Here is a 25,672-nt window from a genome sequence, read left to right as displayed (position 1 = left end):
CCCAGAAAGTTTACTGTGGTTATCCAAGTGGTGGGATCATCTGTGAGTCGTGTTGTTTTCTTTGTACTTTTCTGTACTTTCTATAACATACATTTCTGGCTTTTACAGTATTAAAAACAAACAAACAAAGGCAACAAATCCTATTTAAAAAGCAAAACTAGGGGTACCTGGGTGGCTCAGTTGGTAAAGTGTCCGACTCTTGGTTTCAGCGTAGGTCATGATCTCATGGTTCGTGGGTTTGGGCCGCGCTTCAGGCTCTGGACTGACAGCGCAGAGTCTCCTCGGGATTCTGTTTCCCTCTCTCTCTACCCCTCCCCTACGCATGCTCAAAGTCCCTCTCTCTCTTTCTCAAAATAAGTGAAGAAACTTTTAAAAAATAATAAAAAATAAAAAGCAAAACCACACTGGCTAATTATCCGGGTGTGTCCTTGACTGCCCAGTGCCTGGTGGTTGGAAAGCCCACCAGGGAGGTGATGACAACATGTGGGGACAGCCCTGCCTGTGCCCCTACATCGGGCCTCTGACCAGGGCTGGTTGTCCACTACCCCGTCCTCACTTCCGGCTTCCAGAGGTCTCCCAGGACAGGCCAGATCACAAACACTAAGAGCAATGGTGACGGCCAAGGACAGGAACAGGAACATGCTGGAGCAAGGCCAGCCAGACACCTCAGCACAAGGAGGGGATTCCGTTCCTGTCCAGTTGCCCCTGATGGCCAGGCTCCTTGACATGTGCTTTTCGGGAGGGATAGTGTCAGTTCAAGTTCACCTGCAAGCACTATGTTCTCATCCTAATAACGTCCAGTAGATGCAGATTGTTCTGGAAGTTGGGATGATCCTATTTCCCAGACCTATAGGAGTCAAGTACTGTATAATAACCAGGAGAAACAGCTAGGAGAAAGCAACCCATTGAGGAATTCCAAAAATCTTGCGGGGGCTGTGAGGTGGATTTATTTTGATTTGGGGCCTTCACCTTCCAGTCTGGTTGTTGATGTGAACTCCATCCGTCAACCAATCCTGCCTCTGTCTATAGAGTCTGGGCTGTCATGGGCTCCAGAGCTTGAGATGCGCAGGCTGGGCAGAAATAGCCATATTCCTAGAGGTGAGATTCAACGCCTGCAAGTTTCTGTAAAGATGTCTGTTTCTCATGTATCACATGCAGACCTGTTACTGGATACGGTGGGGTTGCTCACACCGGTGCATCTGGGTGCTTTTAATTTGAGGTCTGGTTCAAGCCCCCACCACACTGATCGCAGACAGAATTCCTTGCAGGCCCGGTGACAGACTGTGTGTCAGGGAGGCAAGGCCTTTACTAAGAGCCTGTAGAGAGCTCATTCGTCATCATTTCTTGCGTTCCTCTATGATGATGCAGTGTCCCTGGATTTTAGGTATTCCACTAACAAAAACTCAATTCTAATGTCTTGATTGTGATGTCCATTAGGAAAAAATATAACGACCTCATCCAACTAATCATTTATCATGAATAACTATTTAAGACAAGGCTAAAATAGGTTAAGTTTTTAAAGGAAGTTAATTGTCAAGATACATTAAGTAGACAATTGTATTATGGGACACAGATATGGCAATGGTCAGAAATGTGGTACATTAATTGAACGATTCACTTTGGCAAATATTGTCCTAGAAGGTGCTACTTGGCCAAAGTCTTTTTTTTTTTTTCTTTCCCTTACTCTCTTTTTTTAATCTTAGCATCTCAGAATGAAGCCGAATGGAAAATAAATTGCTTACAAGAAAAAAAGAGTTGCGAGCGGTTTTAATAAAGATTCTAGTAACTTTGAGAGAGTGTCAACAAAGACTTATTGCTTCTCTGGCACAGAGCAAGAGAACCGCTTATCTCCTCTTCAGATCTGGCTCCAGAGCCATCACGCCCTCTCCCCTCCAAGAGCAGGGATCCTAAATGTTCACATACACTGCTATTTACGTATGCCCGCCATCTTGTTCACAACCACATCCACTGTTTCTCGTGGGTTCTGTGTGTGTGCACACACGTGTTACATGGTAACAAGATAATGCACCACGTCTAGGCTCCCCGTGTTATTCCTATTAAATGACGACACGGCGATGTTGGTGGCCCGTAGTTCTCCATTTTCTATTAACCACCCTGCCCAAGTAAACTGTTTTCTGATCTCTCCTAGATGGAAATCTTGCATGAACGTGGAAGCCATTAGCAGAGTAATTGCTGTCTGTTACCATGACAACCAGCCGCTGCAGTCACCTGCCGGAAGTGCTGCCAGACTGCACCAGCTCGGCTGCGCCCGTGGTGAAGACCGTGGACGACTGTGGCAGCCTCGTGAATGGGCAGCCGCAGTATGTCATGCAAGTTTCGGCCAAGGACGGGCAGCTGCTGTCAACAGTAGTGCGGACTCTTGCCACCCAGAGGTAGTACCGCTATTAAATAAATGAATCTGTAACTGAGCCGGAGCACTCTTTGTCAGATGCAGGATGCTAAAAGGAATGTAAACAGTGCTCAGGGCTTTGTGTCAGGTGAGAGGAGGTGCTGAGGGAAGAAAAAACTATACAAGTTCTCTGATCAGCGTTTCTATAGCAATGGGGTGTAACGCTAAAATCCACACTCCTGAGTTCTCCACTTAAAACACTTGCAGAGAGCCAGGCAGGGAAGGATCCCACAAGACACAGGATGGCTTTCTTTACCTGTGTTATTTGGACAATGCTATGGTAAATTACACTCTCTGTCGCCATGTGCTAACAAAGGTAGCTCTTTGTTAGAAAGGAGGGAAGGAGGCACCTGAATTCCGGTGACAAAGCCAAAGTGATTAGACTTGTGGGCAAAACTTCTGAAGTGACCTTCCTAGTGCTTGTGCTAATCAGCACTGCCTGGTGGGAGCACTGTTCCTGGGTGAGTCGCTTCTGTGGTATGTCTCCACTCGGAAAGGGGGGCACTTCTGTTGCCCCCTCCTTTGCGCCCCATGGGCCCTTCACCCCTGATCCTTCACAACATACCCTGCCTGCCCCCACAGCTTGTCTCCCTTGGATGATGAAACAAAACAAGGCTGTGGGCTCTGAGCAGCCCCGAGATGGCTTATCCAGGCCGGCACTTGGTCCCTGGAGCTCTCCCCTTGTCTGGTGGCAGACTGAGAGCCATGGGCTGTCCGGCCAATACATGCTCCTTGGCTTCTCCAGCTTTCTTGCAGAACAGTTACGTGCAACTTTGATCTAATAATGTAAAATGCCTGTCAACACTGGACCTGCCCTAAGACGCCGGCACCGCCACTCCTGATTCTGGAAGGTGGGGCCAGTAACTCCCATGTTGACTGCTTATCTTTGTCTGAGGAACGCAACCAAGCCCTACAGTAGAGATACAGGCCCACATGCACCTGCAGCAGGACTGTGGGTAGCACCACAGCGTTTTCCATTACCCCAGCCTGGACACAGAAGCCACCAGACACAGACTTACACACTCATGCATCTTGTAAACATTCCCCACACACCGCCTTCTGCCAATCTGTGCAGCTAGCAAAGGGATAAAGTAGAAGAAAGTCAATATATATGTTCCCACCTCTCGGAAAGCTTCTAACAATTGGTTTAGGACTCAGAATATGATGAGGCAATGAGCACCATTGCTCACCTGCTAACTGAGACAGATGACCGGGTGTACCCTGAAGCCTTCAGACACCTTGTTTAATCAGAAGAACAGGCTTGACTTAGACCTATGAGCCAGTTGTGTGAGTGTGTGTGTGTGTGTGTGTGTGTGTCTGTGTCTGTGTCACTTTCACGTGCATTTGGCTCAGTGGGAATGAAGGAGGCCAGGAATAGTCAGAGACAAAGTCAACTCTACTCCTTAAACTTTCTCCTCTCAGCCCTGAGCATGAGTGGATCCCACTTCCGGGCAAGTGGGAAGATGTTTTTCCTCTTTTAAGCCTTCACTGGTTCCCAGGATCATCCCAGAAAGGTCTTTGGGAAACAGCAGTTACTTCCATGGCCATTTCCATTTGGACCAAAGATGGTGTCAAAGAGAGGGATGGGTCTAGGTTGGGTGAGGACCGGTGCAGAGGCTGTTCATCAGGTTGGCACATAGAGTGATAACATAGTTTAAAACCTAATGCCCAGTAAAGAAAAATATGAGAAGCAATATAAGAAGATGTCGGTCAGAAAGGAATGGTCCTCTCACAAAGACACAGTGTGCACTGGGAGGTGAGGCCATGTCAGTTTGAGCCCTCCATCGGCCACTAACTTCCCTGATGAGGGCCATGTCATTGGACTTTTCCTGACCTGAGTTTTTCTGCGAGCGGAAATAGTTACCACTAACTACGCATGTACTACAGGCTGGTCCCTATTCTAAGCTTCTGATTTGAACTGTCACTTCTCCTCACAGTCACACAAGAGGAAGACACCATTCGTGCAGCTGCTCTGGAAAACAGTGTGGAGGTTCCTCAAAAAGTTAAAAATAGATCTACCCTATGACCCAGCAATAGCACTGCTAGGAATTTACCCAAGGGATACAGGAGTACTGATGCATAGGGGCACTTGTACCCCAATGTTGATAGCAGCACTCTCAACAATAGCCAAATTATGGAAAGAGCCTAAATGTCCATCAACTGACGAATGGATAAAGAAATTATAGTTTATATACACAATGGAATACTACTTGGCAATGAGAAAGAATGAACTATGGTGTTTTGTAGCAATGTGGATGGAACCGGAGAGTGTGATGCTAAGTGAAATAAGCCATACAGAGAAAGACAGATACCATATGTTTTCACTCTTATGTGGATCCCGAGAACCTTAACAGAAGACCATGGGGGAGGGGAAGGAAAAAAAGAAGTTAGAGAGGGAGGGAGCCAAACCATAAGAGACTCTTAAAAACTGAGAACAATCTGAAGGTTGATGGGGGGTGGGAGGGAGGGGAGGGTGGGTGATGGGTATTGAGGAGGGCACCTGTTGGGATGAGCACTGGGTATGGAAACCAACTTGACAATAAATTTCATATTAAAAAAAAAAAAAAAAAGAGGAAGGCACCATTCTTTGTGCCTGTCTTAGAGATGAGGAAACTAACATACAGAGACATGACATTAATTGCGCCAAATTAGCCTGTGTGGGTAGGCACCAGAGCTGGGGTTCAGGCCCAGGCACCACTCCAGAACCTGCCTCAGGAACCACCACACCGTGTGCCTTCAAGAAATGTGCAGGGCTGGTTTTTCTAAATTCATGGCAGAGCTCTAGACTCAGGCCATCTCTGTGGGACACACCCATTACTTGCGTTGAGCTTAGTATCCTTAGCATCCTAGGAAAGCTCAAAGGATCACCTGCCGCTCAGCTCACGGCTCTGGCTCAGACCTCAGTTCTGTGCAACAGCTTGAGAGCTGGCTGCCAGTTAACTTCCCACCCCTCATTCTCCCACCCTTACGGAAGGAGAAAGGAAAAGAACCCGTGAGTTCTTCCAAGTGTCCTGGCTTGATTCAAAAGACGAAGTTTGCCTGGAAACTACAGTTGATGTCTTTTCAAAACAATTTCTGTTTTTAAGGGTGAGGAGTAGTTTTTATTTTTCAATCGGGAGTCTGCCTGAACAACATTCACGTCCAAGACAAAAATAACACACTGCTCGCTTTCACCCACTTTTGGCCCCGGGCCATCCCCTGCTTCTTTATATTGGCGAAGGGAGATGCCCAAGGACCCCCCCTCCCCCCATGTACACAGAGCGTACATCTAGGGTTTGAAAGCAAGTGTCTGTTGGAGCAGCTGCCACTGGGGAGGGTCTGAGGGACACAGAGCCAGAGGACCATCCTCTTGGTGATGGTCTCCAGCCTGGTGACCAGCAGGCCCCCCTCCTTCTCTTGCAGCCCCTTCAATGACCGGCCGATGTGCAGAATCTGCCACGAGGGCAGCAGCCAAGAGGACTTGCTCTCTCCCTGCGAATGCACAGGGACCTTGGGGACAATTCATCGGAGCTGCCTGGAGCACTGGCTGTCATCCTCAAACACCAGCTACTGTGAACTCTGCCACTTCAAGTTTGCAGTCGAGCGCAAACCCAGGCCGTTAGTGGAGGTCAGTAATTGGGGCACGTCCTGAAAACTTAGCTCTAATGAGCAAATGATGTCTGCTTTGATGCCCAGATCACAAACCCCACGCAGCTCAATGAAGCACAGCGGTAGCAATGTGTAAGTGTGTGTGTGCGTGTGCATGTGTGTGTGTAACACAGACAGAAACGGCTCACGAGCTCACTCTGGAGCCGACAGTAGAAAAGTGATCTCCATGAAGTGGAGACAGGAGATGGGAAAGCAGTGTGAGGAGAAAGGGGAAGTTTATAAAGTTGCTGTCCATTTTCCCATTCCTGAGAAGTGAGACAATACTTTCGCTTTGCATACCCTCTGCCCCAGTTGAAGCAACAGATACGTGGGCATTTGGCTTGCGTACTCTGCGAGGTCTCTATGAAAAAAATACAGCTGCATAGTATAATGGATACAGACCCAGACTTCCTGGATTTGAGTAGTGCCATGACCTTAGGTAAGTAACTTTACCTCTTGAAATTACTATGTGGATTACATGAATTAAGATTTCTAAAGCACTTAGAAGAATACCAAGTACATATCCAAGTGTTTGAATAAAAAAAAAAAAAATCTCTCTTAGGAAATTATACACAAGCTTTTTTCAGTTAATAACCTAATATTGGAATCTCTTTTCTTAAAAGGAAGGCATTTCAACCCAGCTATTAAAATGGCAGGACACTCTTTCATATTTTAGGAGCCACACATTTCTACGTTAGACCAAGGGTCTGGTCTATGCATTAGCTAGGGGAAGTAGAAAATATCACTAGACTATTTTGCCCTCTCTCCTACCTTCGATGTCTATTAGACAGTTAAAAATTGGATGTTAGCAATAATAACTATTCTAATACATTATGAGCTGGAGCTAATTGAGAGAGACCAAGATCAAGATTATGTGCCTATAATCCAGACCCGCTGATAACCCACTCTTTATTTCAGCAGCTGACCCAGCGAAACTTGGGCATTAAGCTAGAGCTAGAAATCAAGACGCCCTTCTCAGAGACTATTTAAAACAGTATGTTAGCACCTCAGCACTTAAGGCTCTGGAGAACTCTGTATGTACATGCTCTTGGGTTTGACCTTGAGAATTTAATCAGGACCTGTAACTGGGGCCTGTTTTAGCAATGACTTACTTGCCAAATGGCGTAAAATTTATTGGACTTGCCTCAATTCACCCTATGCTTTAAGACTCTGGATCAAGTGACCTCTTAATTTAGCAGCCTTGCTGCTTGACATCCACTCTCAGAAATTCATATTTGTAGAGTGCCTGTCAGGGATCTGGCCCCATGCCACGTTCACTGGGATTTACATTCCAGAACTTCTCTGCAGAAGGTGCACGGGGAGGTACATAATTAAATAATAAACAAGGGAGGTGGAAGATTTCTCAAGCCCGAAGGCAAAAGTTAAAAAAGAAGCCTACTTGTCCTTTCCAGAAACTTTCTGGAACCTCCCCAAGTTGGTATTGCGGCTTCTCCAGGGAAGCTAACTTCCCAGAGTTAAAAACCAAAAACAAAAAAAACCCAAACAAACAAAAAAAAACAATTCTGCTTTAAAAGGGCTGTGCATCCAGTGGTCTTGACTGGTCTCTCCCCGGTAAAGAAGACTCTTATTTTCACTTGGTAAAAACCCCAGTGTGTGTATGTGTGTGTGTATGTGTGTGTGTGTGTGCACACGTGTGCATTTCACATGCACACATCTTGGTTTTTCTCAGCTAAATTGCCTGCATCGAATCACCCAGTGAACCCCTTCCATCTCAGAGACAGAAACATGTACCTATAAACAAAGGTTCTTCAAAGTGGCCTATGCTTGGCCACAGACTCTGGGATCTTAGGCAACTGTCATTAAACAAGGAAACGGGGCAAATGACCTTGAGAATGTGTGAGGTGCTCTGTAAGATTTAGGGCCATGCCTACAAAAACTTCACCCAAACGGTCACCAGTGGTGAAATTTTCATTGCACAAATGGAATGTGACATTTTTCAGAGTTAATGATGATTGAACAAGTTGAAAGTGAAAGGCAAACCTTCTCAAGCCGGGGGAGGCTGGCCGTTTGATCATCCCATGGAGAAATGAACTTGCTGTTTGACCACAAGCAATAAAAAGAAGTTGTCTTTGGTTTCTCAGCTGGAGGACAAATGAGAACCAGGTGCAGGCATAGTTTTAAACAAATGACATTACTAATTGACTTTTCCTCTCTTACCAAAGGGCAGGCTTATACACACTGAGCTTTGCTTAATATTTTTATCTCGAGATAACCATGAATTTTTTTTCTGGAAAATCAGCAAAACCTGCCTATTGGGGTTAAGCATTCAGAGTAGCTTTACTTTATTTCTTGTTTGCACTCTTCCAATTGCGTTAATCATCACGTACCAGTTGGATCTGCCTTCTCATTAAGGCACGAAAATTCTATAACAGTGAATTTCAAAATCAACATAATAATAACAGCTTCTTGTTTGCTAGAGCAAGTGGTTGAAAAAGTCATTTATAAATGTTATTTGTCAGCACCCAGGGGTTAGCAGTGGTCAGATTCACTGTCACACCTCAGACTCTCACACTCTTCCATAAACTCCCCCAGTCCTTCCTTCAAAGTAAACCTCATCCTCCATATCTCCACTGTTGAGAAGACACTGCCCCATCCATTCCTTTCCCGCACTCTCCGCACCCAGCAGCTGGATGTTCATTTGTAACCGATCAGAAACCCAGGGTTTCTGTCTACGAGTTTCTACCCATCATGGCCAAAATCAATGGACTGGTTCTCATTAGCACCTCCAAAGTGGGTATCACCTCCCCATTTAGCCACTGTCCATCTGTGTGGCATGCCTCAGTTTCTCAGAGCTGCAGGACAATGAGCTGGGGGCTCTCCATTATATCCTTGGTCTCTATAAATACATTCAAAAGCTATATCCCACACTTAAAAATGAGAGCATTTCATGGTACTTGATTTATAACTCAATAAGGTGACTCTGTGTGTGCCCATCTACTAACCTTCCTACCCCCACGGCCAGACCAAATCATTTAGTCCCCTCTGGTAAAATCACTGCCAATTTTATATCCTAATTTTTTTTTTTTTTCTCCTGCTAAGTAAGCCAGTATAACAAGAGAACTACACTGTGATCATCTGGTTTATTTGGATATGGGTGAATTTCCTCCAGTCCAGCTTATGTAAATCTCTTCAGGTCTGTGTCAATCAGCCAAAGCTTGAAAGGGAAGCGTTCAAACTGCACGTAGCAAAAAGGAAGAGCAGATAAGACACATTTCACACCTCCACAGCTAGTACTTCTGTCTTATAAAGGCTACGTATTTTTCATTGATGATGGAAATTTTACCCAGTGGCAATTTGTCAGATAAAGTATCCCCAAGAATAATGACCTGGTAGAACGCAGTAAATAGACATCCACTAACCATAAAAGGATTCACTGAATGACCAGCCTGGGTGGTTTTATGGGCTCCTTCCTGCTCATTTTTAGTTTTCCCCATTTCTCTCTGTAAATTGAACTCTGATGCCATTCTTTTATAACAAAGGGAAAAATACAGAAACCCAATAAAAGTACCATGATGCTTTCCCAAAAACGTGTGCCTTGACTCACGACTACCACTGTGATTGTGTATCTGATTGAGCAGTTTGCCAAGGAAACCCATCTTATTACGTGCAAACAGCACGCTTGCAACATGAGTTTCCACTGATGGGAGTATCTGGCACTGGGCTTTCCTGAGACATGTATCCGTAACACCCACGCTTTCCCAGGGGACTTATGAAGTAATAGATCAGCTCAGCAACGTCCTGATTAAAATGAAATAGCCAGGAAATGGTGCAAATCTGGGGGGTGTGGCGGGGGGTGGGGGGGGGGGAGGCTTTCTGTGCTCTGATCTTCCTCTGATCAAGGAGACATGGTGATTTTTCACAGAGGGAGTGATTAGGTTTCCATACTTCTAGTTCCTTTACACAGACCCAGCTGATTGATAAGAACTGTATGAACAATTTAAAAGCTGTTCCCTGTGACTCAGAGGGTTACCTACAATGAGACCGATAATGTTTTCACACAGATCAGTTACTCAGAACAGTGGGATGTAAAGCTAGGGAGAGGAGGATTAAGGGTTTTTTTTTTTTTCCTCCCAAACTTTTTATTTATCATATATATATATATATATATATATATATATATATATATATACACACACACACATATATATATATACATACATACACACATACACACACACACACACATATTTAAGTCATTCGAGGAAAATGCTTCTAAAGAGTGCCCTGGATTCAGTATAATCTCCAGCTACACAGCAGGAAGCAGAGTTGGACTGCTGGGGAGAAACCACTTTGTACCTTGGCATTTGCTATTTACTAGACTTAAGACTTCCCTCAAACCCTCTGAATATGTATGTATCAGACTTAGGCAGTGACACTGCTTGGCGATTTTCAATACATCTATGTATTGAATGGATGCGCTTTTGGTTTCTGAGTGTTCATATTCATTAGCAAACCTTTTTAGCATCGGGGTAATTAGGGAATGACACCATAGGAGATATAAAGGGATTAAAAGCGCTTCCCAGGCACGCGTACGACCTAATCCATCCCTTGAAGGCAGGCAGGCATGCTCCCCTCTTCATGCCAATTCATGAGCGCAGCCTGGTAAGGGAGGTGGCTGGACCATGATCGCTATACGTGATAGGCAGTCAGGAGGTGTCTGCTCATTAAATAAATGCAAGAACGGAGAACCTCCCCTCCCCCCACTTGCAAACTTTTTTCATACTTTCGGCCTATGGTTGTAAATCAAAGAAAGTGACACCACGTCTTTACACAGCAGGACAAGATCTTACACAAGACACGCTAGTGACACAGCTTTGAGCTACAGGGCACGTGAGAAGATTCTGACCAATCCTGGCTCCTGCTCAGTCGTCGGTCCTAAATTGGGTTTTGAGGAAGGACAGGCAATTGCAGCCCTGTGTGCATGGTGACCAGGTGGCCAGCGAGGGGAGAACATGCACTCCAGGACTCAGCAGGAGAGTGCTGGCCCAAGTTAGAAAGGGTCAGGAGTAGGATGGATCAGGCCGAATGGGAAAAATTCAGGCTTGGGGAGAAAAGCCCATACTGACCCTTGGATAGAGGAAGACATAGATTTACCATGGTTGCATTAGGTCACAATCCCTCGGCGAGGAAGAAGTGAGCCGGTCTCATGCACTGCCCTCAGACTTCTCTCTCCTACTCTGTGTCCTGTTCTGGAGGGACAAAATGGATGACAAGGTCATATGCTGGCATCTGTAAAGTGGGAGGGAAGGGCTTCGGTTGAAACCACAGAAGTTCCCACTTCTTTTTTTGTTTTTTTAAGTGTATTCATTTTGAGGGGCGCCTGGGTGTCTCAGTTGGTTAAGTGTCTGACTTCAGCTCAGGTCATGATCTCACCGTTCGTGAGTTCGAGCCCCATCTCAGGCTCTGTGCTGACAGCTCAGAGCCTAGAGCCTGCTTCAGATTCTGTGTCTCCCTCTGTCTCTGCCCCTCCCTGGCTCACACCCTGTCTCTGTCTTCCAGAAATAAATAAATGTTAAAAAAAAAAAAAATTAGAATGGAGACTGCTTTAAAAAAAAAAGTTTATTCATTTTGAGAGAGACAGCAAGAACGAGTAGGGGAGGGGCAGAAAGAGAGGGAGAGAGAGAACCCCAAGCAGGCTCCACACTGTCAGGTGCCTGGAGCTTGAACTCACTGTGAGATCATGACCTGAGCCGAAACCCAGAGTCAGACGCTTAACTGACTGAGCCACCCAGGTGCCCCAAGAAGTTCCCACTTCTCACACTCACTCCCAGGCTGATGCCACCACCTGAGCTCAGGACAGGTAAGCGTGGGTTCCCCCTGCTCTGCCCCCCAGCTTACTGGGCCCCTCCTCATATGCGGCAACTCTCTCAACCGCTCCAGATGAGGCTAAGGCCTCACAAAGCAGAGGAAGGACCCATAGCGCGAAAGACAAGGAAGTATCCGTTACCAGAAAGGGGACTGTGTTGAGGAACCTGTGTATATGTTGTGGACAACAGAGCGGAGGCCTTCCCACCGAGAAATCCATGCCAGTGACCTTGCCAAGCGGGGCTTAATGTCCTGTCTCTGTAACCCATGTTGGGCTGGCCACTCATGATGTGCAGGGAGACCTTGGACAAGTCATGGCTCATCTTTATGCCTTAGCTTCCACCCCAGTCAAGAAAAGCAGAGCTCACACACTGGCTTGCTCAGGTGTGCTGTCAATCAACACTTTTTTTTTTTTTAAAGAATCTTTTTGGGGTTTCTTTATTTATATAAAGAGAGACAGAAACAGCATGATCGGGGGAGGGGCAGAGAGGGAGAAGAGAGAGAATCCCAAGTAGGCTCTACGCCAGGAGCACAGGGCCCAACGTGGGGACTGAACCCACAAAACCGCGAGACCATGACCCGAGCCAAAACCGAGTCTTGCTTAACCGCCTGAGCCACCCAGGCGCTCCTACACCTTTTTTTTTTTTTTTTTTTTAATTTCTTTTTTTTTTCAACGTTTATTTATTTTTGGGACAGAGAGAGACAGAGTATGAACGGGGGAGGGGCAGAGAGAGAGGGAGACACAGAATCAGAAACAGGCTCCAGGCTCTGAGCCATCAGCCCAGAGCCCGACGCGGGGCTCGAACTCACGGACCGCGAGATCGTGACCTGGCTGAAGTCGGACGCTTAACCGACTGCGCCACCCAGGCGCCCCTCCTACACCTTTTTTAAAAAGGAATTTGAATATCCCTAGATCTGATGAGTGATTGCAGTTCACCCGGGGCCTTACCTCTTGCTCGTACCCACCCGGCCCTCTTCGCCCTCTGGCATTAACTGCCTGCCATTTACCTTTGATTGCAAAACTGGGTGATTTCTCCCACCTTTAAGAGTTTTCTGTGTGCATTTTTTTCTACCAGCATCTTTCTTTCTGGGTAGTAGAGACCGACCCCAAGGATATCCCTTCTGTTGTGCCCACATTATAAGTGAGCTGAGGTGGCTGGTTCAGAATCACACGGCAAATGAACCACGGAGAGATGGTGTACCAGCCTGGGAGGGGTCAGGATAACAACAGTTCAGATACCTTACCCCTGCAGCCACCGTTAGCATTGGCCAGGCGCTTCCTTAACCTCTGGTTAAGGTCTCTGGATGGGCCACCAGCCTGCACACGGGCTTGGGACACCATCTTTGGCGCCAGCAGTTGAGATGACATCCCAGATGACCTCAGCCTGAAATCCTCCACCTTGTGGCTGTTCTGTCTTGAACTTTCCTCTTGGTGTCGGTGGCTAATTTGGCAGTTGCTTCTTTACTTAAAGCTTAGTTACAAAGAAGCTGTTTGAAGGTAGCTATTAAATTCACAGCTTGCTTCATTAGAAATCACTTCATTAAAAAAGCAAGCCAACCGAAGTGTTCACATGGCCGTGCCAGATGGAAGTGAGCTAAGTGCTTGGTGCCTGTGTTTTCAGCCCATCCACTGCTGGTACAGGATTAATTTGGAGGGAAAATCCAGCTCCATGCATAAAAAGAATTACATGACCAGATTCTATTATTTTAAATTGTACTGATCCTCGCAGTGAACTCGGTTTGAAATACAAATTAGCATCCATGTTCGCAAGAGGACCTCTGTCGGTCCAGCCCTGCTCCCTTGCACTGGCTCACTGAGGACCTCGAGAAGCCGAGAAAGAAAGAGGCAAAACACCAAGAGTTGCTTCGCCCAACTTTTTAGTTTTAATTCTGTGTTTTTAAAAAAAAAATCCAAAGGAGGACAAAGAATAACGTGTCAAACAGATGTGTCTCCACCACCTAGAATTAACAAACCTTAGCGTTTTTAAAGCAACACACCTCTCGAAGGAACAGCTTCTTTGCGGGGGTGGGGGGGGAGGTGCAGAGAGAAAATGTCTGTAGTCTTCACCTATTCCCCCTTAGGTGTTCTCAAACACAGGAGAAAAGGGAGCCAGGTTTTCCTTAAACACATCTGGGCCAAGAATAAGAGGAAGTAAACAAAAGGAGACTGATAAGCCCGTGAGATTCTGGACCCTTTTAGCTAACTCCAAATGTGAGAACAACTAGCCCAGCCAGGGTTGGCCACTGAGAGGTCCGCTTCTTTCAAAGGCACATGATTAGAAGTTATTCCGTGGGAGTTCAGAGTGGTGGTGGGTGGAGGTGAAAATGTCCCGGGGCAGCCGGCAGGAGAGCTGCGTAAAGGGGAGCGTAAAGGGGAGTCTGAGAGAGGAGCAACGGGATGTCACTGAATGACTAAAGCTGGTGGTAATCATCTCTCCCTAAGGTCTGCCAAAATAACAAGGCGCATTTAGCTCCCGGGCGGGAGTAAGAGGCACCAGCTTGAACGGAAAGGAGACATTGATTGCGTACCCCCTGGCCCAGGTTTCAGATGCAGAGTTAGACTATATGCACACAGCCCCCCTGCCGAGGGCTCCTGCCAGCCCCTGCTCTGGTCTCTTCAGTTTTAAGTGTCAATAACTCCAAAGAAAGAATATGCATTATTAAACAAATAATGGTGTGAAATATCGCAAGCGGTACATGATTATAGTTAAATGCTGCCTGATGGACAATTGTACTCGAATGAGCAAAGTGGAGAAGGGTCTTCTGTTAGGAAGTGGGAGATCAGTGGCTGTTCATTCAGAGTGATAGCCTGCTCTCTGCCTGTTGTCACCAAAAACTTTGTTTTTTCAGAATAGGCACAGATCTTGACGTGACACCCAAATACAGGGGCATTAATTGATTTCACTTTGAGTCCACCTGTTTCTGTCCCGACGGTGTTCACCTCCCAGAGTTTTCTTCTTATTAAATTATTTCCCCCTTTTTAAGGGAAAGGGAACTATTCTATGCCATACCGTTTCTATACCCATCTTATTTCAATGTCCGCATCCGTATAAAGATACGATCCCTGTAACAGATAGTAACCCATTTTGTAGGTAAAGAAACTGAGACTCTGAGATGTTAGGTCCCTCTTAGGAGATCTTTTTTTTCCCCTTAATGTTTATTTATTTTTGAGAAAGAGAGACAGAGTGCAAGCAGGAAAGGGGCAGAGACAGAGGGAGACACAGCATCCGAAGCGGGCTCCAGGCTCTGAGCTGTCAGCACAGAGCCCGACGCAGGGCTTGAACGCACAAACCAGGAGATCATGACCTGAGCCAAAGTCAGACACTTAACCAGTTGAGCCACTCAGGTACCCCTCCCTCTTCAGAGGTCTTAAACACTCTCAGCCACAGGGCCAGTAAGTGGAGAAGGCAGAAGAATCTAGAGCTCCACAGCCCCTCATCTGTGCTGTCCCCACCATGCCTGGATTCTTCTGTCTCAGCTGGAAAAGTACTCCCTCTCACTTGTTCGTTGACATGCATATGCACAAGCACACACAGAGCCAAGGGCTTCTTCCCAATTGCCAGCCTTTCTAAGAGACTAACTGTATGGATGATTAAAGCTGTGATCTCCTCTTGACACTGAATTTGTCTATTAAACCGAAAGCGGTTACAGGGTGGGAAGGATGAACACAGGATTTTTAAGGCAGTCAACCTTCCCTGAACAATGGTGGGTGCGTGTCATTTTGCATTTGTGCAGACCCATAAAATGAACAATACTAAGAATGAACCCTAATGTAAAGGACGACTCTGGGCCATAACAGTGTGTCCATGTAGGTTACTGACTGTAACAAATGCACCACTCAGGTGGGGATGTTGATAATGGGGGAGGCTGTGCATGTTGGGAGGGCAGGAGGTATACGGGAACTCAGTTTTGCTATGAACCTAAAATTGCCCTAAAAAATAAAGTCTATTAAAAACACACACACACAGGGGCGCCTGGGTGGCCCGGTCAGTTAGGCCTCCGACTTTGGCTCAGGTCATGATCTAACAGTTCATGGGTTCAAGCACTACGTTGGGCTCAGAGCCTGGAGCCTGCTTCAGATTCTGTGTCTCCCTCTCTCTCTGTACCCTTCCCCCACTTGCGCTCTCGCTCAAAAATAAATAAATATTTTTAAAAATATTTTAAAGCAAAACCAAGCAGAAGAACAGACTTGGGCTGGTTCTGAATAAGAGCCGGGATTGTGGAATAGCATTCCTTCTTTGTGCCTCTTTCTGCCCTAGTCTGATGTAGTGTAAGCTCTTAGGTACAGCAACCCGTTAGGAGCTAGAAAAGTTTCTTCCTTTCCAAGGACTTCACACCCCTTCTTTCTTTCTCCTCATCTGGTTACTCCTTTTCAACATTTGAGTCTTCGTTTTACTGAGTTATTATGTCACCAATTTCTTCTGAGATTTCTCCTAAGAGAGATGTCATTAGAAAGCCCAGTGAACACAATATTGTTCACCTTTTCCCTCCTTTTATGAACAGTTGTGAAGGTTAATCACTCATAATGTGGTCGCCCACATTTGTGAGATAAATGTCTTTAAAGACTGTCATCTAGATCTTTCCGGTTGGTAAAACTGGTTTTGCAACTCATGAAGGAAAACACCGGCTTTTCTCTTGAATTATTTTTATAATTGCCTCAATTCTTTGCTTCCCTTCCCTGACAGGTGCTGCAGATTTGGGGAAAGATAAGAAAGACCCTGTCAGGTCCTGTAGCTTGGCTTCCCTCCTTTATTTTTCACTAACTGTGTATTTCTCTGCCTCATCAACAGCCTGCCTGTATGCTTCAGATAGGACCTTGTGATATTGTCTGATAAAACTTTTCTTTGCAATCCATTATTACAGAGTTGGATAGATTTACACTGCGACGGATATGTGAGAGGAAAGTTAGCACTGTATATGCATAATGTGAGGGAGAGAGAAAACTCTACTGAAGCTTTTAGTTTACTGAAAAATGGGTTTAATTCTTAGATGTGCCATTTATGAAAATGTGTAAGATGTGTTTGTGAAGAGTGAGCTCAGATTAAAAGAAGGAAAGGAGGTGTGCCTGAGTGGCTCAGTTGGTTAAGAGTCCGACTCTTGGTTTCAGCTCAGGTTATGATCTCACAGTTGGTGCGTTCGAGCCCAGCATCGGGTTCTGTGCTGACAGCGTGGAGCCTGCTTGGGATTCTCTCTCTTTCTCCCTCTCTCTCTGCCCCTCCCCTGCTTGCTCTGTATCTCTCTCTCAAAGAAATAAACTTTAAAAAGAAGAAAAGGAAATATTTTCTACTCATCACTTGATCATCACTTCCAGCAACACTATTAGAAACGGGAAGCTGGAATAAATGGCAAGGTTCAAAATCTTTTGGGGCTTGGAGGAAAATATAGGCTAATATAGTATATATAATATGCTGGCAGGTAGTTGCAGCAGGAATGTTATAAAATAGAATTTATAGGCATTTAAGAACTTCTATCTGGGAAGAATCAGTAAAAGCAGAAATTGCGAGACGAAGAGGAAATAACCACCATCCTAGAAAATCATGCCACCCTTCCTATTTTCCTACTTGCAAAGACTTCATCTTTGCATGAAAAGTAGGAGATACCAGGAGGAAAGGCTTGAGAGATGGGAGAATAAAAGCATTCTAATGTCCTTCTAAACACTGACGTATCTGCTTTAAAATCTATGACTCTCATGTTGAAACCCAGAAGTCGTGCATTCACCAAAATAAACACATTTTCAGCTGTTGGGAAAGCATACCTGACAGATACCTATCTGAAAAATAACCCAATTAGATGAAGATATGGCATGGCGAGAGGAAATGCCTACAAACGAAAATCCGCACGGGACGGTAAGATTCTTTAGGGGAATCTACAAGACACTTCAAATTATTTTTTACCCAGGGAATTTTCCAGGTCTCAGACTTTTTAAGCAGCTTTAATGAGATGTAATTCATATACCATACAGTTCACCCATTTAAAGTGTACCATTTGGTGACAGGGTATTCTACTAAACTATTTTATGTCTCTATGGATTTGCCTATTCTGGGAATTTCCTAGAAATGGAACCCTACAGTATGTGGTCCTCTGTGATTGGCTTCCTTCACTTAGCATAACATTTGCAAGGTCTAGTCTCAGACTTTATAGAAAATGTATCTTAACCGTCCTTGCTATTATTTTATGTATTTTTGATTCTCTCCTGATATCCTCCTTAATATACGATTCCTACTCGATATCATTGACTAGTGCTTCCCCTGTTCTAGGAGCCTAGTGCTCTATTTGTGGGGGGCCCTAGGTGGCTCAGTCAGTTCAGCATCTGACTCTTGATTTTGGTTCAGGTCACGATCCCAGGGTTGGGGGATAGAACCTCGCATTGGGCTCCATTCTGAGCATGGAGACTGCTTAAGGTTTTCTCTCTCTCTCTCTCTCTCTCTCTCTCTCTCTCTCTCTCTCTCTCCCCACTGCCCCTTTCTCCCACTCACTCTCTAAAATAAAATAAAATAAAATAAAATAAAATAAAATAAAATAAAATAAAATATTAATGTTCTATTTGTGTATACAGCCATTTTAGGAAGGAGGAAAAGGGCAGATGACAGGAAAAGGGCAGATTGACACAGATGTCAATAGTCCTTTTTCCTCTTGAAGTTTTGCCTTTTCCCCATAATAGTCTATGAGCTGAAACGCTATTCGTTTTTTAATCTTTTATTGTATGGAAATCATATGGCACATTGATTTTTTTACATTGTTTGAATTCTTTCCATCTTTGCTCAATATAAATCCTTTTCTTCCTTAAAGCCCATTAATTTAATTTGGTCACTTTCATGATTCTGCTGCCCTGCAACTATACAATTAATTTTTTAAATATCACATTTTGTGCCCTAGGGCAATTTTTTTAAACCAGTGTCTAAGGAAAAATTACGGCTTCTCAGAAGCCAGTCAAATCCTACTGCCCACATTCTTAAATTTTTCAAAGCTCAGAAAGTTGAACTGGACCCAAGCAGTGTCTCAAGACAATTTAAGGAAATGCTCTGGAATAGCGTTTCTTACCCTCAGATATGTTTGAGAATTTGATAAAAGCTTGAACCGTCTCCTCTGAAATGCACAGATGTGTAGTGCTCAAATACAGTCTCAAAGCAGGGGTCACAGGTTTTCCAAAGCCCTGCACCCTGGTCAAAGACCCCTGATCTGAAAAGACAGTTACATAAACTGCAAAGGAACATGTAGGGTTTCCCGAAGTGTCTCCCACACCCTTAAAATGTTGTGTGTGTTTTCTTTATTTTTTTTAATGTTTATTTATTTTTGAGAGAGAGACAGAGCACAAATGGGGGAAGGGCAGAGACAGAGAGGGAGACACAGAATCCAAAACAGGCTCCAGGCTCCGAGGTGTCAGCACAGAGCCCGACGTGGGGCTCGAACTCAGGAACGGTGAGATCATGACCTGCACCAAGGTCAGACGCCCAACCAACTGAGCCACCCAGGCACCCCACCCGTAAAATGTTTTAAGCAAGAAAAGTAAGTGAAATTTCTCAACACTTGGCTGCAAACTCCCTCTTCCATGAGGAGGCTTCTTTATAATTCTGTGGGTGCCCCAAGAGTGGATATGATTTGCTGGTCTGGAGGGGGAGAGCCAGTGATTCAGTTATGCATATATACAGGACTGAGCTAGTTATTAACTCAGGCTCTTCCATGGTTGGCTTGGTTCCGCATAGGGACATACTGGGGGCACATGTCTCAGGATCACTCAAGCTAAAAATGTATGTCTCCCAGCTGGACAAGCGTTTTCCCCCAAGACAACAACTTTGTGCATCCAGCCGGACTCCTGCCTGCCCTTCCATAAATGCCAGTCCTTGATGTCATGACCTTTGTCATTTGAACTGTTGCCCCTGCCCCTTTAAGAATGTCTTCCCTGAAGACAGCTCTGTGAGTATTTGTAGCAAAACGGTCTATAAACATTGAACATAATCAAGAGAAGCAACGCCAGCGAGTGGAAAACAGGGCCCTCCCCTCATATCCCACCAAGGCATATTTTTGCCTCATTATATTCAGAGCTCTGTAACCAATGAAGGAGATCCAAACAGTCCAGAGGAGTGACAAAAACAGGTGGCTGGGTTGGCCTGGACAGCCAGAGGGAGACTCTCTAATCTAGATGTGAGGAGGCTCAGGAAGGACATATCTGAAATCTTGAAAATCATGAAGAGCTTAGACAATGTGCACAGGGAGTGGGCAGCACCATCTAAATTGCTTGCATGCTACGGGGATACCTTTGAAATTTGAGGACAGGACATTTCAAACAAAAATAAAGAGGTATCAGCACATGAACTTAGGCCATTGGCTCAAAGGGAGCCCTGAGAGGTTCCAGATCCAGTCACCGCTCAGAGGCATTACACGTCAGCAAAGTCGGCTGGGCCATCCTACATAGTTGGGGTCCTTTTCGGCAACAAAACACCGGGCTATAGGGATTGTGTCTCTAAAAGTTCCTCTGTTTCCACAGCTTCACGGTTCTTCCATCCGGCAGAAATCTTCCCCTTTCTCAAAGTGCCGCTGTTCTTGCTTATTTCAGGCGTATGTGGCCCTGGTGAGACTGTGCCTTCTGTTCACAGTTCTACAGGTACCTCATGTTTCACTACAACCCCTCCACCACACTCTGCCTGGAAAGTTCTTGCACTCATATCCTCCCGCACTCCCTCGGAGGGACACCGATTTTTAAATGTGGTCCCGTTTTGACGACCTGGTTTTGAATTTGGTTTCTCTCTATTCCCTCTCTCTCTCTCACTGTTCCCAGGGATCAAGATAGAGATTTGTTATCCTTGTTCACATTATCCATCATAATCTCAGCTTTTGTTCAAGATTCCAAATGGGGCTCTTATTTGGCCATTGTCCAGGCACCTTTTGCCCTGTGATCCTGTCCTGCTGGAAGTCATTATTCAAAGCTTATGGCCCACAACAGGCCAGAAGACAGGGTGTCAGATGCCAGCAACTGTACTGGATGCAGGGCCAGGGGCCCCAAAACAGCCAAAAGAAACAGGGCTCAGGGACCTGGGGTGGCTGGTGGGGTCCTGTTGATAACAGACTACACAGTATGAGACCATTGCCTCCCAGAAATCATTTCTGTTTTGGGCACTATGCTTGTCAATTACTAATTTCTTCTAGAAATTTCTGTTTTCTTGTCCTCCGTCCTCTCTTGATCTCGTCTCCTTTTGTCTCTGGCTTCACATTGATCACATATGCCACAGAATCGTGCAGCATCCTCTCATATTCCGGATAAGCAGTCTCCATTTGGCTGTGATCACGTCTGCACAGGGATGATCTAAAATAATTAGAGCAAAATGATTCCCATTTTGCTTATATCTGAAGTTGCGAGTGAATATATGAAATTACGCTGCCATCTAGTCCTGCTGTGCGGCTCATCTCCTCTTTGGAAAACTTCAAACCGTTGATGTCGGCAATGTGTAGCGCTTGTTTTAAACAATGCCAGCACCAAATTACAGCGTCTCAGGTACAAATATGGTATTTATGACACAATGTAGCCCATTAATTGGCTTATTGGCTTAAGTCCTCCAGGGACTGTCACAAATCTCCAGGGTGCCCTTGAATGTGACTTTGCTTCAGCCAAATCACACCTGTGAGTGCCAGAGCAACTGCTCTAACCGTGTGTCTGTGGCAAAAAATTACTTTACGGTGTTTGACCAGTAGAGTCAGGGTGAGTGGTCTTTATGTACGTAGGGATGGATTTCAGTTAAACTCATCCTGTTTCCACTCAAAGTGATCCTGTGAGTCAGGAGGATTTATATTCTTCTTCAGCTAATATTTATCAAGCACAAACTAAGTATTTCAGGAAGCGGGAATTTTATAACTGTGAACACGCCAGAAGAATGTTATTATGTACTAAGAGAGCTTACCTGCTGGGGAGAAGGACATGGGATAAACAAATGAATAAAAAGGTTATTTCTGATGGTGATAAAAGTTATAAAGAAAGAAACAAGTTGTTGTAAAGAGTAACGTGGTGAGAGAGTGCATGGTGATTCGTGAAGTCCTCTCTGAAGAACGATCTTTGAGTAGAGGTGTGGCCAAGAAGGAGCTGGCCATGGGAAGGAGAGTACTAGACAGAAGAGAACCCCTGCAGAGGTCCTCATGCTTTTCTGAATCAGGAAGAAACGTGGAAAAAGAAGGAGCATTGCTTGAGAGATCAAAGGAACCAGATTCCAGGTGCCTAAACTTTTCCATTGAGGACCCACTGGCAGTCTGTTGAAGTCTGTGGATCCCTTCTCTCAGATCATGTTTTTAATTACATAAAATAAAAAAACGTAGGAATACAGGGACAACCCATTACATTATAACACAGCGATCAAAGTATTAAAAAGACAAAAGCTGGGATATAAAATCGAAGTGCTTCTTTAACACATTCTGTGGCAGATCTAATAACCAACCATGAAGGAGCAATATGTCAAGATGTCTGCAACAGTTTAATGGGATGGGAAATAGCTGTGATTTTTTTATTGATCACAAAGCCACAAGTGCTGCTCCAACCCATAAGATCTTCTGCACAACTCAGTGAGATGCCAGATTTCAATTAGAGGCTGTGAAAATCCCCCCAATCACAGATCCCATGAATCCTGTCCTTGGACTGCTCGGGGGTCTGCGGAGCCCAGGGTACAAACACACAGGGCTTGTGGGCCGTCCAGAAGCCTTAGACTACATGCCCTGGGGAGCCGCCAGGGAATTCTAAGCAAGAGAAGTGATGTGAGTTTGCTGCTGTGCAGACACTGGATTCTCGGATAACAGGAACAGGAGGGTGAGGAGGCAATTATGTGGCTCAGAGGAGAGTAGTGGCTTGGAAGACTAGTGACACTGGAGAGAGAGAGAGACGCGAACGAGTTCAAGATGTATTCCAGAAGAACCAACAGGACCTGCTGATTGGGTGTGTGTGGGGGGTGGGGCATCGAGGAAGGATGGGGTCAAGGGTGTGCACCAGAGCCACCAGTATTGGTCTTGCCACGCCCAGGTCTGGGACAATGTGGGCGGAAGCTGGGTGATGGAGGTGAAGCCAGTGCTCCATTGTGGACCGTGTCAAGCGTGAGGTGTTGCTTGCACAGATGGAGAGACGTTTAGGAAGCAGCGAACGCACAGCCCGAGCTCAGAAGACGAAACACACAGTCTCTAGTTGAACCTGATGTTTTGAACAGAAGTGGGAACTTGAGCCAAAGAGAGACGGTCTTGCACCACTCCCTTCGAAGCTGAACCTTCCTCACCCCTGTGAGAGGGACTCCTGTTATTTTACTGCCCCCAGAGAGGTGAAAAAACTGGATGAGGGTCACACAGCATTTGGGGGAGCCAACAGGGGAAACTAGAAGCAGTCTCCTGTCTCCTCCGGCTACATCCCCAGCCTGTAGGGGCAAACAAATTAGGATCAAGATTTCACGTAGTTATATGTGAAACTGATACTGTATAGCATTATACGTCCATTATTACACTTCAACTAAACATTTTTTAATGTTCATTTATTTTGAGAGAGAAAGAGTGTGTGCAGCAGGGAGGGGCAGAGAGAGAGGGAGAGAGAGAGAGAATCCCAAGCAGGTTCTGCGCTGTCAGCAACATGGGGCTCAATCTCACCAACCGTGAGATCATGACCTGAGCTGAAATCAAGAGTCAGATGCTTAACTGACTAAGCCATCTTAAGCATTTTTTTAATAAAAAAAATTTTGGGTAAGATTGTATGTAGTGCAAAAGCAAACTGAAAGAAAGAGTTGAAAGAACATTAGGCTGGAGATCTCAAACCCTGGCTCCTCTTCCCTGTAACCTTGAACAAGTACCTCAACATCAATGAGGCTTAATATCGTAATTCAAAATGGGAATAACAACACCAGCTGGCATTATTAAATTCAGTGAAAGTATCTGGCACATAATAGTCACTCAGTACATATTTTTGGTTGAACCGGGGTTGTATAATTTTTAAATGGGCATCTGATATTGTCTCGTTCTCATGTAGTTCAAGGTAGTAAAAAAAAAAAAAAAAAAAGAAAGGGAGAGGGGTATAAAAAAAAAGATACTAATTGTGACTAAAACACTAGAAAGGACCTTAAATAATTTAGTGTATTTGTCATGCTATCTCATGACCTATGGAGAAATAGATGGCATTCCATAATTATTTACATCTCAGGGGGAAAAAAAGCTTGAACAGAAAATACAGGTTTTACACCTCATAGCAACAAAACAACATGTAGATATTTCTCTTGGAAACCTACAAAAAGCAAAATGTTCAGGAATACCATCTCCCGTCCAGAAGGCTGAACGCAGTGAACCTCAGGACTTGATGTCTACTCACCAACAAAAGTGTCTCCTTACCAACCAATTTCATTGGTCTAACTCATATTGTAAGATCATTTCTGGTCAGGGGTCCTGGCATCCAGATGTTTGCTCATTCATTTTCATTAAGCATCGACTGCGTTCCAGCACTGTTCTTGGATTGAGGCATGCAATAATGAACAAAAATGAAGTCCCTGTCATCACGGAGTTCTCACTGAAGTAGGGAACAAAATGTAAACAAGGAAACAAACAAATAAATAAAGAGAGCATCTTTTCAGAGAGTGCCATGTGCTCTGTAGAAAATAGAGCAAGGCACTGTTTGTAGGTTTAGGAGTGTTTGCAGTGCTAAGTTACCCTCTGAGCTGAGACCTAAGTGATCGGAAGGAGCCAACCGTACAAGAATGTGGACAAAGCCTGCCTCCCATACGGGAACAGCCACAGGTAAAGGCTGGAAATGAAGGGGGGGGAGGTGGTAGGAGACGTAGTCAGAGAGGTAGGCAGGTGTGAGGTCAGGTCTTCTTGTAGTCCTAGGTCAAGAGTAGTCCTAGTAGTCCTAGATCAAGAGTACAGACACAGTTCTGACCACTGGAGAGCCTTAAGCAAAGGTTCAAAATCCTCTGACTGATGTATGTACAAGGTCTCTCTCCCTGGTTTTGGAGCTGGACTGTAGGGAAGCCAGAATGGAAGCCGGGAGGCTATTGCCTCCCAAGTAAGAGATGATCATGGCCCAGGTATAGAGGCAGTGGACGTGGAAAGAAGTGCACAGACTCCAGACTTATTGAAGGTGGTGCTGATAGGACTTCCTGGAGGGCTAGGCACAAGACAGAAAGGAAATGGATGGCTGAGCGACTGGGTGGGTGGTGATGTCATTCACTGAGATGGAGGAGACGTGGAGAAAGAGAGGTTGTGAAGTTAAGTACTAAATCAAGAGTTCTGTTTCGGACGGATTGAGTTTAAGTCGCCTGTTAGTCATCTAAGTGGAGATGTTGAGCGGGCTGTTGAATATGCGCATCTGGAGCTTTGGACAGAGGCCAAGGCTGGAGAAGGACATTTTAGGATCATGAGCAAATCCTCTGTGAAGTTTTCATTTGAGGCTCATTGCTGTGAGCAGTGTCAGCATCCACTGATGGATGTCCTAAACAAGCATCTCCTCAGCTCCCCGGCATCGGAATTTCTTTCTGTGAGACTTCAGCTGTCCTGGAAATTGACTGACAGACTGGAGTTCAGGGATTGAGAACACTCAATGGAGTATGTTTGTTTGTTTTTGTTCTCTTTTGTGCCTCCATTAACTGAAATGCATGGTTTTCATGTTTCACGGTCATTTCTAAATCATGGAAAGGACCCATCACCTACCGTCTAATCACAGCACTGCCCCTTCCACTTCGCCGCTCCCCAGGCAAGCAAGACAGCTTAGTGTAAAATGAGTTGGGCTTCAAAAATAAGACCCATCCCAAGGAAGGTAAGCCCTTGGTTAATAACTCTGCCAAGTGTCATATTAACAAGAGACACTCA

At 45.2% G+C, this 25,672-nt stretch overlaps 1 protein-coding gene and 1 long non-coding RNA gene across 7 annotated transcripts in view; one reads left to right on the top strand and one right to left on the bottom strand.

Annotated features, from left to right (window-relative positions):
* MARCHF3 (membrane associated ring-CH-type finger 3) overlaps positions 1-25,672 on the top strand; it is a 150,854-nt gene that overhangs the window by 111,102 nt on the left and 14,080 nt on the right. For both annotated transcript variants that reach the window (XM_045487324.1, XM_045487333.1), the window contains 2 exons: positions 2,150-2,393; positions 5,813-6,017. In XM_045487324.1, coding sequence (XP_045343280.1) covers positions 2,206-2,393; positions 5,813-6,017 — 393 coding nt within the window. In that variant the 5' untranslated portion in view covers positions 2,150-2,205. The remainder of the gene's footprint in view (positions 1-2,149; positions 2,394-5,812; positions 6,018-25,672) is intronic.
* The window catches only part of LOC123602981, a 109,064-nt gene that overhangs the window by 80,047 nt on the left and 3,345 nt on the right, over positions 1-25,672 (bottom strand). For all 5 annotated transcript variants that reach the window (XR_006714660.1, XR_006714658.1, XR_006714669.1 and 2 more), the window contains exon 2: positions 11,153-11,247. This is a non-coding gene — a long non-coding RNA (uncharacterized LOC123602981). The remainder of the gene's footprint in view (positions 1-11,152; positions 11,248-25,672) is intronic.

This window comes from Leopardus geoffroyi, chromosome A1 (assembly GCF_018350155.1).
Source record: "Leopardus geoffroyi isolate Oge1 chromosome A1, O.geoffroyi_Oge1_pat1.0, whole genome shotgun sequence".
Classification (NCBI taxonomy): domain Eukaryota; kingdom Metazoa; phylum Chordata; class Mammalia; order Carnivora; family Felidae; genus Leopardus; species Leopardus geoffroyi.
Note: the sequence above shows the minus strand (reverse complement) of the source record. Positions and strands in the feature narration are given on the sequence as shown.